The sequence below is a fragment of the Harpia harpyja genome, chromosome 4 (genome assembly GCF_026419915.1).
Source record: "Harpia harpyja isolate bHarHar1 chromosome 4, bHarHar1 primary haplotype, whole genome shotgun sequence".
In the NCBI taxonomy this organism is placed as follows: domain Eukaryota; kingdom Metazoa; phylum Chordata; class Aves; order Accipitriformes; family Accipitridae; genus Harpia; species Harpia harpyja.
Window position 1 is genome coordinate 18,418,923 of NC_068943.1, and position 15,831 is coordinate 18,434,753.

General features: G+C 40.4%; 1 protein-coding gene across 9 annotated transcripts in view; it reads left to right on the forward strand.

Annotated features, from left to right (window-relative positions):
* The window catches only part of KLF12 (KLF transcription factor 12), a 256,306-nt gene extending 241,092 nt beyond the window's left edge, over positions 1-15,214 (forward strand). For 7 of the 9 annotated variants that reach the window (XM_052785979.1, XM_052785973.1, XM_052785978.1 and 4 more), the window contains one exon: positions 5,963-15,214. In XM_052785979.1, the coding sequence (XP_052641939.1) occupies positions 5,963-6,144 (182 nt within the window). In that variant the 3' untranslated portion in view covers positions 6,145-15,214. The remainder of the gene's footprint in view (positions 1-5,962) is intronic. The other 2 variants (XM_052785981.1, XM_052785983.1) reach the window with 1 other exon arrangement.
* Positions 15,215-15,831: the final 617 nt, after the last annotated feature.

Consider the following 15,831-nt stretch of genomic DNA (forward strand, 5'->3'; position numbering starts at 1 on the left):
TCTCAAAATTAGAATTTCAGCATGTGGCTCTTTCACAGGGTGATGAAAGCTTCAATACAGAAAAATCTGACTAGGTGGCTAAGCCTGTACCCCTGAACAGTCCCTTATGTTTATTTTCTAGTTGACTCTTGTTTGGAATAAAAATGTTACCAGTGTTTCAAAATGCTGAGTACCATCGCAGGAAGGGGCTACATAGAAGTGATGTAATAACTTGGAGTCATAATGACAATTCCATGTGCAGAAAAATTGGGTAGATGGGAATGTCTGAAGAGGACACAAATAAGAAGGGACATGGCACTCACCTGTTATACCAGAGAGAGAGGTGAGTTTATGCCAGAGAAAGAAATCATATAGAACTTGATCACTGACATGTTTTCTGTCCTGGTAGTAGACAGTGTTACCTCATCATTACTTAATGACATGGTTGCCAAGAGCCTGCTAAACTGATGAATAAATGAAGCTTAAATAATACACAAATGAAAGGAACTGCAAGTGCACAGGGAGTACATAGGGCATCTGCAATTGCAGTAACTAAAGTTCCTTGCCTAGGGAACATAAGCCTGGCTCTGTTTCCTGGAGCTCCAGAGCAGTTTCCCCACTGGCAGAATAACCCGTAACTATTTACATGGTGGTTTTGTGGTGCCTGTCTTTCAAGCATCTGGCATCAAATACCATGATACCAGCTAGTTGATGGGCAGAGGATAACTGCCGAGGAACGTACTGCATGGGAAATTCTGCCCACGGTAGAACAGACCCTGGTCCCTTCATCTGTTATATGGCATGGTCTCCTGCTGGTACCTACATAGGGCTTTCTTTTAAGGAATATGTGAATCTCATCGGGTTGTAAAGTAGAAGTTTGAGAGAGATTTATTTCCTTGGGTGAATGATCTCCTGGATGTTAGAGTACATGAATAAGAATATGGGAAGACAGATGTTGGGCTGTGGGGAGGGTGGAAGATTTTGGAAGGATCGGCTGAACAGTGGTCATTATTCAGTATTATTAATTCATTATTTGCTTGAGTTTAGGGAGATATAATGAGTAACCATTGTAACTATGTTCTTAAGTGAGAGGAGTCATGGTAGGGTAGGAAAAATAACATAGTAAAAGTAATTAAACTAATTTAGATTGTGGCATCTGGACTACAAAAGGCAAGGGTTTGGAGGGCTTTTAGAAGTAGATGTTTTGTTAATAGAAGATTAAAAAAACAACTAGTTCCATTTGGGGCGTTGAGTCATACCTTTAAAACTTCATAATTAACTTCCCCAAACAACAGAAAATACTCATTTTCTACAGGGAACTGTCTAGAAGAACTTTTTCATGCTCCAGTGTCCCACTTGATCCATGTAAATGCCTGTCATGCTATACTGTTCGGTATTGATGTATTGCAAGACTAAGCTGCAGAAGAGCATGAGAATACAATTTCTCTGTGGTTTGGGATCTTTTTGTCAGGTTTCGGGACAAAACAATAGAGCTCTCAAAGACAGGTGCGAAAGTAGAGGGTCAGCTCCCATGAAAACGTTCACAGCTTCAGGCATTTATTTTTAAATAGGTAGCTTCTTTAAGTCTAAAACTTTACAGATTCAGAAGATTGAACTAACAGGGTTTTATCTTTTTCCAGTGTTCTCTTTCTCCTCGCGTTAATTGCCACAGGTTCTTAGTCTCTTTCTGCAGCTCTTTCTACTACCATTTTCCAAAAACTGTCCACTGTTTTGTCTTCTCCTTCATTCCTATGTTTCCACTACCCTGGGCAAGACTCACACTGCCTGCTTTTGCTCCTTAGAGCTGAATGAGAATTTGAGTGTCTGGGTGCGTGACAGTAACTCTGCACCCTTGCTCCAGTGGCTGCCGAACCATCAAAGGAGTCGAAATACGCCCACATGTTGAACCTGAGAGTTTCTTAGACACTTAAGTGCTCACACAGAGGCAGAAGTGTCTGAGGGAAAATGGTTGAGTATTTGACTTCAACTCTACTGCAATCCAGCTGTGAAAAGAATATAGGTGTAGAGAGAGAGAGATATATAAGCACTGGGGCTAGTTTCTTCCAATTAACAAACTAGTTTTGTCCACCTCCTCACTCACTGCTTTCTGGGTTCCCCTGCTGAGGTCTAGCTTCTCTCTGTTGATTGTACTGAGAATTTCAGCTATGAGTGCCCAAGCTCATCAGCCAAAGCTGGTGTGTGATACCTGACACCAGCTTCCCATCCCCTAGCAATTCTGCTCCTGCTGGTCCTTTCTCCATCCTTTGAGCTCCTGGATCTTCTGGTTTCTACAAACTCAGTGGTCAGTCTTCATGTCTGGCACGTAACCAAACAAAAGGTTGAGAGTTAGTATAGTATTGCCTATGAAGAACATTTTTTTTCTAGCACCTGTCCATCCACAGATAATGTAGGTGTTTAACAGAACAGTAATATTATTCTTCTTCCCCTAAAAATTAGGTTTGCATAAAATGTTGTTGATTAATCTTAATGAAAAATCGTATCTTTCACAGTTTTCTTTACAGTGGCTTTTATAAGGTACATATGAGTAAATGTTTCCTTCTTATGCTATATGCATATATTTAATTGAAAATAATGAAAGGTCTTCTTAGGTTGAGCTTGTAAGAGTGATTTTCCTTCAGTGGTGTAAATAGTTTGTGAGGAATGTGGTTAGTCCTGTCTCTTTCATATAGCTGAGGCTGGGTAAGCAGAACTCATTGAGGAGGGAGGCTGGAAGCAACACCTGGGAACTCCATCTGACTGACCTGCAGTCATGTCCTTCCATCAGCTGACTTTCGTTTCTTACCCGAAGTGATACTGTTTTAATAGACAAACTATTTCTGGTATTTCTCTTTCACCAACCATCCCTTCTTGCATTGGGTTCTCCATTTGTCTTCTAGCAAGGGAAAGAAGATCTGGGATTTCCTGTACCAAAGAGGCAGTTGCCAGGGGAAGGATCTCATGAATATCTTTAATATCTTTAATATCTTTATCAATGATCTTGACGAGGGGATCGAGTGCACCCTTAGTAAGTTTGCAGACGACACCAAGTTAGGCAGGAGTGTTGATCTGCTTGGGGGTAGGAAGACTTTACAGAGGGATCTGGACAGGCTGGATCGATGGGCTGAGGCCAATTGTATGAGGTTCAACAAGGCCAAGTGCTGGGTCCTGCCTATGGGTCACAATAACCCCACACAACGCTACAGGCTTGGGGAAGAGTGGCTGGAAAGCTGCCTGGAGGAAAAGGACCTGGGGGTGCTGGTTGACAGCCGGCTGAATATGAGCCAGCAGTGTGCCCAGGTGGCCAAGAAGGGCAACGGCATCCTGGCCTGTATCAGAAACAGTGTGGCCAGCAGGAGCAGGGAGGTGGTTGTTCCCCTGTACTTGGCACTGGTGAGGCCGCACCTCGAGTACTGTGTTCAGTTTTGGGCCCCTCACTACAAGGAAGACATTGAGGTGCTGGAGCGTGTCCAGAGAAGGGCAACCAGGTTGGTGAGGGGCCTGGAGCACAAGTCTTATGAGGAGCAGCTGAGGGAACTGGGGTTGTTTAGTCTGGAGAAAAGGAGGCTGAGGGGAGACCTTATCGCTCTCTACCAACTACCTGAAAGGGGGTTGTAGCGAGGTGGGTGTCAATCTCTTTTCCCTAGTAACAAGTGATAGGACAAGAGGAAATGGCCTCAAGTTGCACCAGGGAGGTTTAGATTGGATATTAGGAAGAATTTCTTCATGGAAAGGGTTATCAAGCATTGGAACAGGCTGCGCAGGGAAGTGGTTGAGTCACCATCCCTGGAAGTATTTAAAAGACATGTAGATGTGGTGCTTAGGGACGTGGTTTAGTGGTGGACTTGGCAGTGCTAGGTTAACAGTTGGACTTGATCTTAAGGGTCTTTTCCAACCTAAATGATTCTGTGATTCTATGTGGTAGGAGAGACTTAGAATTTCAGATGCTTTTAAATAAGAATCCAAAGCTTAAGAAATATCCTCATGCTTTGCTCTGGAAGTCTCTGTGATCAAAGAAACCAACCAGGGCAATATCTGGAGTCTAAACAAAGTGAGTTTAAAAGTACATTGAGGATGGACAGGGCAATGCTCCACTTGGAAAATGTTGATGCGGTGTGATGAAACCGTTAGGATAGACCTGCCAAGTTGGATGGAGGTACTGCTATATTTGTACAGTGCTCCGCACCAACTGTTTGTGGCAAGGATATGTATGTAAGAAAGTTCAGTGGCGAATCTGAGCACATTTTGTAGCACTGCGTCATTGGCAAGAGCATGCAACCCACCATCTGCCATGTAGCTCGTGCCCGTCCAGCTCACAGCAGCTGCCGGATTCCAGGCGCACAATGCTGCGGCCACCCAGAGGCAATTTGGTGCTTTGTGCTTGGCTGAGGACTATAAAATTATCTAGGCTAAGTTGCTGCTGGTGCAGCTATGGGCTGTGGTCACCTCAGAGCCTGGATTGCTGGGTTTTCCTCGCAACAACTGTTTCCCACCCCCGTCTGACATCAAAACTGCAGCACAGCCCAGATGGTGCACAGAAGGTACCAACCCAAGGAGCTCAAATGTTGCTGACAACCCTGCTGACATGCCTGTACAGCATCCGATTTCCTTACAGAGGCACCCATGGCCATTTCAGCTGGACTTTTCAGGGCTGTTTGAACTTTGTGATGATATTCTTACTTGGGAGTTTTCTTTTGAAACTGAGGGCTCTCAGCAAAGCATTTATTGACTTTTGAAGAGATGCATGGAGGGAGGTGCTGCCTATGACAAAGCAAGTGTTGCATCACTGGTTCATGTAATTGAAATAGTTTCTTGCAAGCTGCTCGTGATTCATAGGAGATAATAAATAACTGAGGAATTACTGTGCCTGATGAAGGAAACAGTTGTTGCAGATGCTCTTTTGTTGTCCTGGTTGTGATTAACTGGTTTCAGAAGGGGAGGTAAAAAATCATTTTTGACACACCAAAGGAAGATACATACAGACCTCACACAGTTTCCCTTCCTCGGTTTTGGTGCATGCTCGACTGTGGGATCAAGGTAATTGCCAAGAGCATTTAACATGTAGACTTTGAGGGCTGGTGATAAAAATCACAAATAAGTATAGCCTACAAACATGGCAAAAATGGGATTTTATAACAGTTTGCTTTATGAAAGCACAAAATCCAGTTTTGCTGTATTAATCTTCTCCTCTGGCAGGATATGACACAGAACGTGGGGTACGCATCATGCTTACCTTTAAATAAAAAGCAGAGAGTGAGATTTTCCAAAAATCTACACTTAGCCCAAGTCTGATCTCATTGAAGTAAACAGGTATTTATCAACAGTGTTGTGCAAGTCCCATGGCTGAGTACATTTAGAAATTGTATACTGCTCCTGGTAACATCTTCCACGCAAAATTAATTTTACAGAAAGCAAGTACAATAAATAAAGAGGACGTTTTGCAGATTGAATTTTTATGTTTAATTGGGAAATCGTAGTTCAGTTTTACCAGCTTGCTAAGAAGTGTCCTGCACTGTTATTTACACAAATAATGAGAAACCTTCATAAACTTCATAAAAATAATTGGAAGTCTCTGGCAGCCTGTGATAAATTGCTAAAATATTGGGTAATCTGGTCATTTTGGGAGAAAGTGTAGGCTGACAAGATGAGGGTAGCAAACTTGTACGGTAGTCATGAGAATAAGTACACAGCCCTTTGTCCTGATGTTAATCCCCGCATCACCCCTGCAAGGTAGGATCTATATTGTTGCCTTAATCCTGTTGATTTTCTTAGTCATGTGAATGCCACAGGAATGGTAAATCTCAAGACCTTTTCCTTATATTCAGCAGATTCGGTACCTCGTAATTGTGTAATTTGGCCTAAAGCAGCCCCTAGGCAGTGGGTGTTCATGGGAAGTGTGCAGAGGGGGTTGCGGGGATTAAGAGCAACAAGGGGAAAGTCATCACCTGTTTTTCCCCCCTTCCCCTCTTTCTTTTGTCTCTCCCAGGAGAAAAACCCTACAAATGTACCTGGGAAGGCTGCACCTGGAAGTTTGCTCGCTCCGACGAACTGACGAGGCATTACCGCAAGCACACGGGAGTGAAGCCATTCAAGTGTGCAGACTGTGACCGCAGCTTTTCCCGCTCAGATCACTTGGCGCTCCACCGCCGCAGGCACATGCTGGTTTGAGAAACGCTACCTGTTCCAGCCGAGTTTAAGAGCTGGGTCTCTTAACTACCCGGAGTGAATTCAGCAGGGCTGAATCCCCCTCTACAGTGTTAACAGGCAGGGCTTTCCCTGATGTCCGTAACAAAAAATAATAACAAATTAAAAAAAAAAAAGCAGGAAAAGAAGTGCCACTCTTCTCCTCGCCATCTGAAGTTAACCCCGTCTGCCCCTCAGCATGGCTACCCCCTGAAAGTGTCATCACAATCACCTGGGAAATAGCAGCCGAAATGCTACAGGAATGGGCATTATTTTACATGCTGCATCCTTTGACAAAAAATGTTTATAGCTTGTATGTTTCCTCACCTGTCGGACATTTTGTTCCTGAAAAATCACTGCTGATTGGAGGATTAGATATCACAAACCGATGATGATGATGATGATGATGATGATGATGATGATGATGATGATGATGAGAGCAAGAACGCTAGACCTTTATTATCCCATCTTTCCCCCTTGATTTGAATACCATCTGGCCAGTGTCAGCATTACGCCCGAGCTGTGCTACAGACAAGCTGCGTGTGAGTAGGCAAGAAGATTCTGCTGGAGAGGTCCTGCTGTCGGAGCTGAAGGGTCGCTTGAGCAGACTTTTGCAATAACAATGGTGGCATTTTAATATTGTACCACAATTTGTCATTATGCCCTAGAGGACACCAGCCATTTAACCTTTTTCTTTTATCTTTTTTTTTCCTTTCTTTTCTTTTGTTGTTGTTGTTGTTGTTGAGTCTGTAAAATAAACAAGGGGCAGCAGCATCTCTGCTGAAAGTACAATATTAAGTATCTGTATTTTACCATGGACTTATTTAGAACCGTTTTCTGATTTGTATAGAAAGAGCGCATCTAAAAACTAGTACCCCATTCTCAATATGCAGTTTTCTTTCATGCAGTTATCCTCTTCCCCACAACCATTATTTGAACACAAGGAAATAGTCAGATCTTATACTTGCTGGTACCAAGGTTAGTGGTGTAGCCATTCATGAAACGGTATTGAATGTACCAACAAAACAAAACAGAGAAGAAATAGCTGCATCTCTTGCAGAGAAAAAGCAATAATGAGTAAAACGGCTCTCGGGACAATAATTTACTCCACACCAACAGATGGGGGGGGGTAATGTAGAAATGGCACGTAAGATCATTTAAGTTAATCTTTCTGATGGTTTCACTGACCTGCTAGGTACCACAAGTAAGTATTTTAATTTCCTTCAACATAATACTTGTGTCTGGAAAGCAAGAAAGATAAAGGAAAGAGCTGATTGTTGAGGAGTCAGTGGATGAACCGTAAGTAGGAAGGAGAGATGTTTCTGCAGTGATGCTCTGCAAGACATTAGGTTTCTCCCTGGGAGTTAGGGAATAACAAGATTTTGCCAGCTGTCTAGTATGATATAAATGTCCCTTTATATGGGTACCAGTGGCTGCCTCTGCTGGGATTTTCAATCCAAGCCTTTTCAGATTAAATAAAAGGAAATTCTTGATCATTCCCATACAGCCCTATAATTGTGAACCAATTTGTATTAATTGAATTATATAGGAGAGAGAGAAACTCTTAGTCATCAGTTGTTCATGCAAATGGGATAGTGTTTTTCTATTTCTTTCCTCATAAGGATCTGCCTATTCAGCTAAATTTGACAAAGAGGAGGCTTGGCAAGATTTTTTAAGTGTTGAGATTTTTATAGCTTAGAGATGAAAGATGTATCCATAAAGGTCTTTTGCAATGCATTTAATTATGAATATTTGGTTCCAGGAATTGCAGAGATTAAACTTGAGATGCCACTTGTTCATTTTTAAATGTTAGACCAGTCTGAATTAATTTCTGATTTCTGAAGTAACCATAGTAATGTTGGGGGGATTCTGAAATCGAGGTAATCTTTAAGAAAAACCAGAACAGAGTACCCATACAGATACTGAAAGCAATTACAGTTAATTGAGGATTAATATGACTGGGATAGTATGTTATAACAACATTCACAGGCCCCAGAGTTTGATAGTCTTTAAATACGTTCTTAATATTCCCCAGTACCGGATAGTTTATCAGCTCTCTGAAAGAAGAACTTCAATACTGTTACAGCTCAGGCTCCCCTCTGCTGAGTGGTCAGCAGAGAAACCCAAGACAAATTACTCACAGACATTGTGAGAAAAATGCTTCATATCAGTTCCCATTGACCGCATTGGTAATCAACTTCTACCAAATTCGGCAACATTTTAGTATCCAGCTCCAAATCAGGAATGAAGCAGAGGCGCTAAGTGTCCGTGCAAAGCCTGAAAAGGCTGCGACGGATCAGGGCTTTTGGATAGGCCATGAGGCATGGTGGGGCAGCAGAACTGGGTCTTTACCAGCAGTGTTACTGCCGTTGGTTTAAAAAACTGGTTGTCAGTGTTGTGCATGAGATGGTTCATGGATTACATCTGAGGTCTGTCTTTTATGTACTTCAGTATTGTCCCCTTAAATGGATCTGTCATTCTCAGCGTTTAGGGAAAGAAGTCAGGTCAGGTAGAAGTCAATTGACAAAATTATTTTCCTGCCCAAGAACTTTTTACCAACTAATTACTTGAATAGCAGTAATTCAGTTGAAGAACTGATAGCATACAGAATTCCTTTCAGAATCTCTAATTTTTTTCTCCCACAGAAAATGAAGTTTATTTGACCAGAAACTCTTAAGGCCATTCTGTTAGCCTACAAGAGGAACGGTGAGAGAGATCATCTCTAATGTTATTCACAAAGGCGGGTTATAACTGGGAGAGACCAGTGTCCTCTTTAGGCTTCCCCTCTAGTTAATGAAGAGAGAAAAACTCCTCTGAGAGAACTTGAGAGGCCTTAAATTTCAGCATTCAGCTCTGAACTGCCTGAGGAGGAGCATATGTATCACAGACCCTGGGGAAGCTCATCTCTTGAGGCCGAGGTTGGTCTGTGTGAATCCCTTGTCTTTCAGCTGGTTTCCCATTACTTTATGCATAGGAAACACTGCAACAGAAAAAGGGTCTGGTTTTATTCAAGGAACCCCAGAGAGATACAGGGTTAAAGCAGCACTCACGCCAAGGGACACAGGCACAGAGCGTGTCAATGGTAACAGAATGAAGCCAAAAGGTAAAGGAGTATATGCTAAGTTTTCTTATTTCACAGGCAGGAAGTGTATCCTCAACCTTTCCACCACACGTGGAAGGGCTTTTCCTGCTACCGTTACCTCCAGACAACTTACACAACCAGCAGTAGTCCGCCACTGGTTCTTGGCAAGTTTCTTATTCGTATCAGCACCCACAGGCTTTGACCCCAGATACTCAGTGAGGTTGTGTTCTGGTTTGTTTTCCCCTTCAGAAGTATTTTAAGAGAAGTTACTGTGTGCGAGGGGGGTGTTTGGATGTGGAGTTGATGTCCCCCAGATTCCCAGGGTGTCCTTCCCTCAGTGGCTGCCGTTCACACCCACCAAACTTCTGTGCTTGTGCAAGGACTAAGGGCGATTGCTCCATGGTAGTTTCCTCAAAAATCCTGGTATCCCACCACAGGTCCGTGACATTTCACAACCGTGGTAAAGGCTTACATCATATGTAGTGTGCAGAAGTACCAGATCTCATCTTGACACAACACAGTAGATCCATCTAAATTGAGCAGTTGGGAGAGACAAATACACAGTGTCCCATTATTTCAGAAAGACCGAGGCTTATGCTTTTAAGTGTGAGTAAAGGATAGGTAATCTCCACCGTGCCCATTACAGCTTGCAAGGGAAACTATGCCACAAAGTGTCAGATTTCATATATTTTCAAAAGGATTCAATGGATTTGTCAGGAAATCTCAGTAGCCAGCATTATAGGAAAACGTAACAAGCAAGCAGCTTTGATACAGAACTTTTTAAATTTTAAATTGTCGTTATTTTTTCAGCACCTGTTTTATTCAGCACTGTAAAATTGGCTCATTGCAACAGCAGTTTATACTTGGGGATGAAGATGCAGTATTCCTTATTCTCTATCATGCTTACACGATTAATTAAATAGTTTTAGACTCACTTGTATATATGATTATTTGCTGGAGTAATGTATAACAAAATTAACAGTGTTGAAAATTACATCAGTGATGTTGATGTTTGGGGTAAACTCACAGTGCAGAGCATGGACAAATAGCTGGACAACCTTTCTCCCCTTTAATAATGGGAATAACAGTGAACATAAGTCTCGTTTTCCATTAGCCACATTGAAAATGTATTCTAGTTGCCATTTATAAATTTATCTTCTGATAATAAATGCTGTTTAATGGAAAAAATCTCTTTCTCCTTTATTGAAGGTGGGTACCTCAAAATCAGAGTAAGTTTCACTATTAATATCTCGCTTATTTTTTAGTTTGAACTTTGGTTTGGAAAGGTCAGTGTGTGAAACTGCATCTTCCACAGCAGACAAGTCTTAAGATCTTTCAGTAAATCCGCCCTACTCCCGCAGGCTCATCTCTACACTCATGCCTATAAACCCCAGCACTTCCGCGTGCCTCCATCCATGTGCAGGTAATAAACAAGTTTATTAAAAAAAAGAAAAAAATCACAAAAGGAAGAATTGGAAATAAATACTGTAAAGGAAAGTACTACCTTCTTAAGAAACCAGCTCATGTTATTGTATTATGCCTTTGCCTGTGATTTATAACTGGAGAAGTGCACAAAGAAATTCAAAGATTGTTATATTTTCACAGTTCCACTAGCGTAACGGTTGCTGTGTAATGTATGCTTATGAAGTCAAGCCCATTGGTAGCTTGAAAAGGCTTAAATTCTGATCAATTTCTGCAGTAAATCAGGTTTTAGTACAAAAATGTAACTATAAGGATACTGCATCTTTAGAAATCAAAATACCTTGGAAGTATTTTACTATACTTGTAACAGTTTAAATATTCTGTAATATATGTATGTGATAGTGGAAAAGTATTTTCAAACTCACAATTTTACATGGGGTGTAAATAGGTTAAATGAATACAATTTTAAAAAAACTTTAGTTTTCATCAGGAAAACTGGTAAGATAATGCCTTGCAAAGCTTAAACACAAAATGTAAGAAGTAAATTGTTCTGTTTTGTCAGAGCATGTTTTCTCTGCAGAATGGAGTGGCCACTTCTTTGCTGTTTCGCAGATGGCGTGCGATATAGCGAAGTCATACTGAGTCCTTCAGTGTCGAGTAAGTCAACACTCAGAATGTCTTTGACTGAATAAAGGAAAAAAACCACTTAAAATGAAAACCATATGAAAGGTTTTGGGTTTTTTGTGTTGGTTTTTTTCCTTCTGGCATTTTACAGTGAACTGCAGATACAGTAACAGCAAACTCTCATTTGATTTTATTACTTCTTGTATTTCCCTGACTACAATGCATCTTGAATAAAGGTTGTGGAGCTGAAATAGGCAGCTGCTCTTTGCTGATTCCAGGGGAGTTTAGTCTTCTAGGTGCAGTAGCATGTCAACTAAATCAATTGTAGCAAGACAGTTGTGACATTTAGAATGCACATACACTTCAGCAAGATAGCCTAAAATCTAGTTTAAAAGATGAAACAGAAACTGAAAGTGCCTGTAATTAGAACTGATGGGATGTTCCTATACTTTTACACAGCAATAACTTACGGGATTCTGTTAACAATAAGGTGAAAATGAAATTTTACTTGGAGAACAATAATGCAGCACAGAAACAAACACAAAGTGCCATTTGTATTTTCACATGTTGAGATATTGTGTTAGACATTTAAGTTATTTTCTCAGGTAACATCTGTCATATACTTGTAAGAAGAAAGTTAATCTTAGTTTACAAATGACTCATATCCATATCGATTCTCAGTAGGTGTGAATGGAGGTCATTGTCAAGCAGTGTTTTAGGGGATTTCTTCCTAATTTATGTCTGATGTGCCCGTGTATCCAGGGTATTCTCTAGTGAAATAATCAAAAAACCAGCAATAAGCCCAATGGAGCTTTTTTAGGGTATATGGTAGAATGGGGATTCTCATGAAAAATCCTCTGCATCAAACTCTGGAAACACAGAGTTCACCTTATGTCTCCATTCAATTTGTCATGTAATGCTCATAGTATTTCATATCATCTTAGAACTGGTTGACTTCAGGAGTGGACAAAATATGTCACTTACTTTTCTTTCTTTTGGGGACAAATGAGTGAAAAATTGGGGACTGTCAGTCTAGAGACTATTTGAATAGCAAACAAGAAGTTGATACTCCTAAAATGGAGTAAGGAGATTTTTATATTGAGTGGCCTGAATATTTGCATCAATAGACTAATTGATTTTACAAGAAAATGGCCAGCTGTGACTTCCCCACTCTTTTTTTCTCAATTACTGTTTTTTTTAATTTGGTAGGTTTCTGTAAAAAAAAAAAACCTAACTACTGCTAGTGGATTCTTAAAATAGCAGGGTAATGCCATCCCTCATGCTTCTTCTGTTTCTAAAAATGAATTTATTGGAGATCAAAATGTAACTGGTTGTCGTAATACCTTTGCCAAGGAAGATTGCTTTCCATCCTCTAAATTTGTACCTCTCATTTATCCAGGCAGAATTTTGTATTTGAAAAATTCCGCATTTTGCCTAGACTTTTGCTGCCATCGGTGGGTTGCTGCTGGAGTGGGAGGATGGGTGTTTGGTTTTTATTCACTGAGGCAGGGTTGGGTGTGCACGAAGATGCTCATAAACAGAAGAAAGTGCAGGTGCAAAAAAAAAAATCGCATGGACTCACATGTAAAACTAGACATTTATGCATGTTGGTTAATCATGTGAGAAGACTGCTAGTTTAGTAACAACTTATTTTTAAATGTTAGCCACCGGTGGATATAATCCCTTCAGAACACACATATACTTACTCTGTCATCCTGAGCGTAATCTCCAGATATTAAGCACATAAAAGAACACAATTCATGCTGGGGATCTTAGGAGGGTATCAGGGAATGAGTCATCAGAAGGACAAAGGAAACATTAGGTTCCTACCTCGTACCTGAGCCATTGTTGTAGAGGAGGGTTTGGTTCTTTGTTCTGGAGCAGCAACACTACAAGGAGGCACCCTTAGAAACTTGCAGTGTTGGGAGGTTTGGCTGACTCCAGCCCTATGTGTGTTAGTTCTTGCATGGGAAAGGGCACCTTGTCTTCACGATCCCAAAATGAGCGAGGCTTTTTTTCCTTCATTCTGAAAAACAAACACAGAGTTGTTTTTTTCTCAATTTTATTGATTCGCTCACATACTTCTATAGCAGCTTGTGCTTACTGACTTTAAATTGTGAAATAAACTGAGTTGCCCTTGTAGTAATTTTTAGATTATTCAGTACACAGGTGTTCAGTCCTCCAGACAAGCAAAACTGGGCATGTGAATTTTAGCTATTATGAAAAGAATAGAAAAAATTATTTGACATCCTATTGTCCATATGTGTGACCTGCAACTTCTTCCCCAGTTCAGTATCAAAAGTTTCGGTGAGCCAAGATGCTGTTAGTTAAAAAGAAGAGGTGAATGGTGGTTCACACATTGACTTGCTAAACCTTGCTCCATGCTGTGACCTCTGCATTTAAAAAACAATAGTTCAGTGTCTGGTAGGGGACTACAGGTGATGGCTTTGATGGATTGCCGTAGGTGTGAACCATGAAATACAGCAGTAGGTTCAGATATTGCTTTTCTGCCTGTCCCTGCCTTTCTAGATGGAAAGAGCAGACAGTTTGAGCCATAGTGTTCAGGGCTGAACTAATCTTTTTCACAATTCAGAGCTCATGTTGTCATTTCTGGTTTCAAACTATTTTTCACTGCTACATTTGCATCTTATTTTTCATTTAAAATCCCCCCACGGTTTATTTCTTTCCTTATCACCCTATACATTGCTTCCTTGGTAATATAAGAAGTTCTCCGCTGAACACCTACACAGTATGCTCTCTTGACTTGCTGTCTCTCTCTAAAAAGTTCTATCTCCCATTTGCACTTGCAATAGAATATACACAGAGATAGCAGTGAATTACTTTTAAGTTTCATGCACCATCAGCCTTAAGACCTTCAACCCACACACAGAGACACACGCATTCATACGCTTCAAGTGAAAGAGAGATTTGGACACTGCTATCAACATGTGGGGTCAAAAATACCATTAAATTGGAAAGTTCTTTCAGCTGTGTTTAGGAAGAAACAACAATAATGAAAAATACCATTCTTGGCCAAGTCACTTATGGAAGAAGCAAATTCCCCTATGGCATTAGTTGAATGAAATCCTAAGGATGGGGTTGCATTTGGCCCCAAATTGTTCCTTCTAATAAGGTCGTTATTATTGTATGTACCAATGAGTGTTTATTTGATCCTCCTGTGTAAAAATACAAAAACATCCCTCTAGTTTACAAAGTGATTTATTTGGGACTGAAGCTTCACAGCAGTGGAATTAGTAAGTATGGCACCTCAATCTTTTTCCTAGATAAGATGCAAAAGGGAGGGTCATTATCGGTAACCCCATAGAGATAATAATGTGAATAGAGGTCCTACAGTTAAAAGGAATAAAACCACCAGTGCTAGCAAGCAAACATAGTAGTTTCTTAAGTCTTTCTTTTGCCTTCTTTTCGAAAGCTTTTAAATGCAAACATTACTTTTCTTCAAAAATAAAAGTAAACACCTGAAGATCTAATTTCCCAATAGTTTCCTCTGCATTTATATAGTATGTAGTGTTTAGGCAACACCTATGTTATAAGTTTATTAATATTATGTAAGTGTTGTTCTTGTATTTATGTATAGTGTATGTATTGTAAATATACTCAGAGCTTTTTTTCCTCTTACTGTAAAATGGTGATTTTTGCCCTATGATAATGTAAAGGGAGTCCCCTAATGAAATTCCGTCAGAGGATGATTATTCCACTCTATTCTCAAAGATTTAAATGAACAAGTGTTATGGTTTTTAATGGTGTCTCAGACATATTTTGTTGGTGCATTGCTTTTCTGTATTCAACTTTCCTATGAATTGAGCTGTGAATTGAAATAGAGTTTAAACCTTTAAATGTATGCATTTGTATAATTATCTGAATGGAGGCATGAAGGTTAAATAAAGCATTTTGTATGGAGCAAAACCCCTAATTATTACTGTGGATGACTCAAACCTTCTGGAATACCCAGTTATTAACTTTTTTAAATTAAACCTTTGTTAAAAAATCTTTTCTATAAACATATAGTGATTTTTTTAATTGAATGTTTGCTTAAGAAATGGATTTTACTTGCTTTTCTGATTTTTTAAAAGCCATCATATAGAGTAGACATTCTTTCTCCTTTCACAGTGTTTGTGCATCCGTGGCAAAGCTGGAACAAATAAAATAGCACTCAGCAGTATAAACAAAAATGTCCTGGGATGATATAAAAATATTTTGCATTACTATATAATCTGAGTTCCTTAAGTACTTTAAAATGGAGTTGTGTGTCTGTCTCTCTCTGCTGCTTTCCCTCTCCTTCCCCCGTGTGTAGGGAAGCTGGCACAGTTAGTGATGGTACCTGTGCAGCCAAGAGAGGATTTATTCACTGTGTGCCCATGAAGTAAAGGAACAGCTGCTGAAGGAGGACAATGGCGCACTGGAAACACCGGCTTCATACTTAGTTGAAGAGGGTTGGTATTTGTGATTGTTCCTAGGGACATTTCGAGGCCTGTGGGCTTCTCCCTCATGTCTGACCATTCCACAGAGAAGCTTCCTTTATG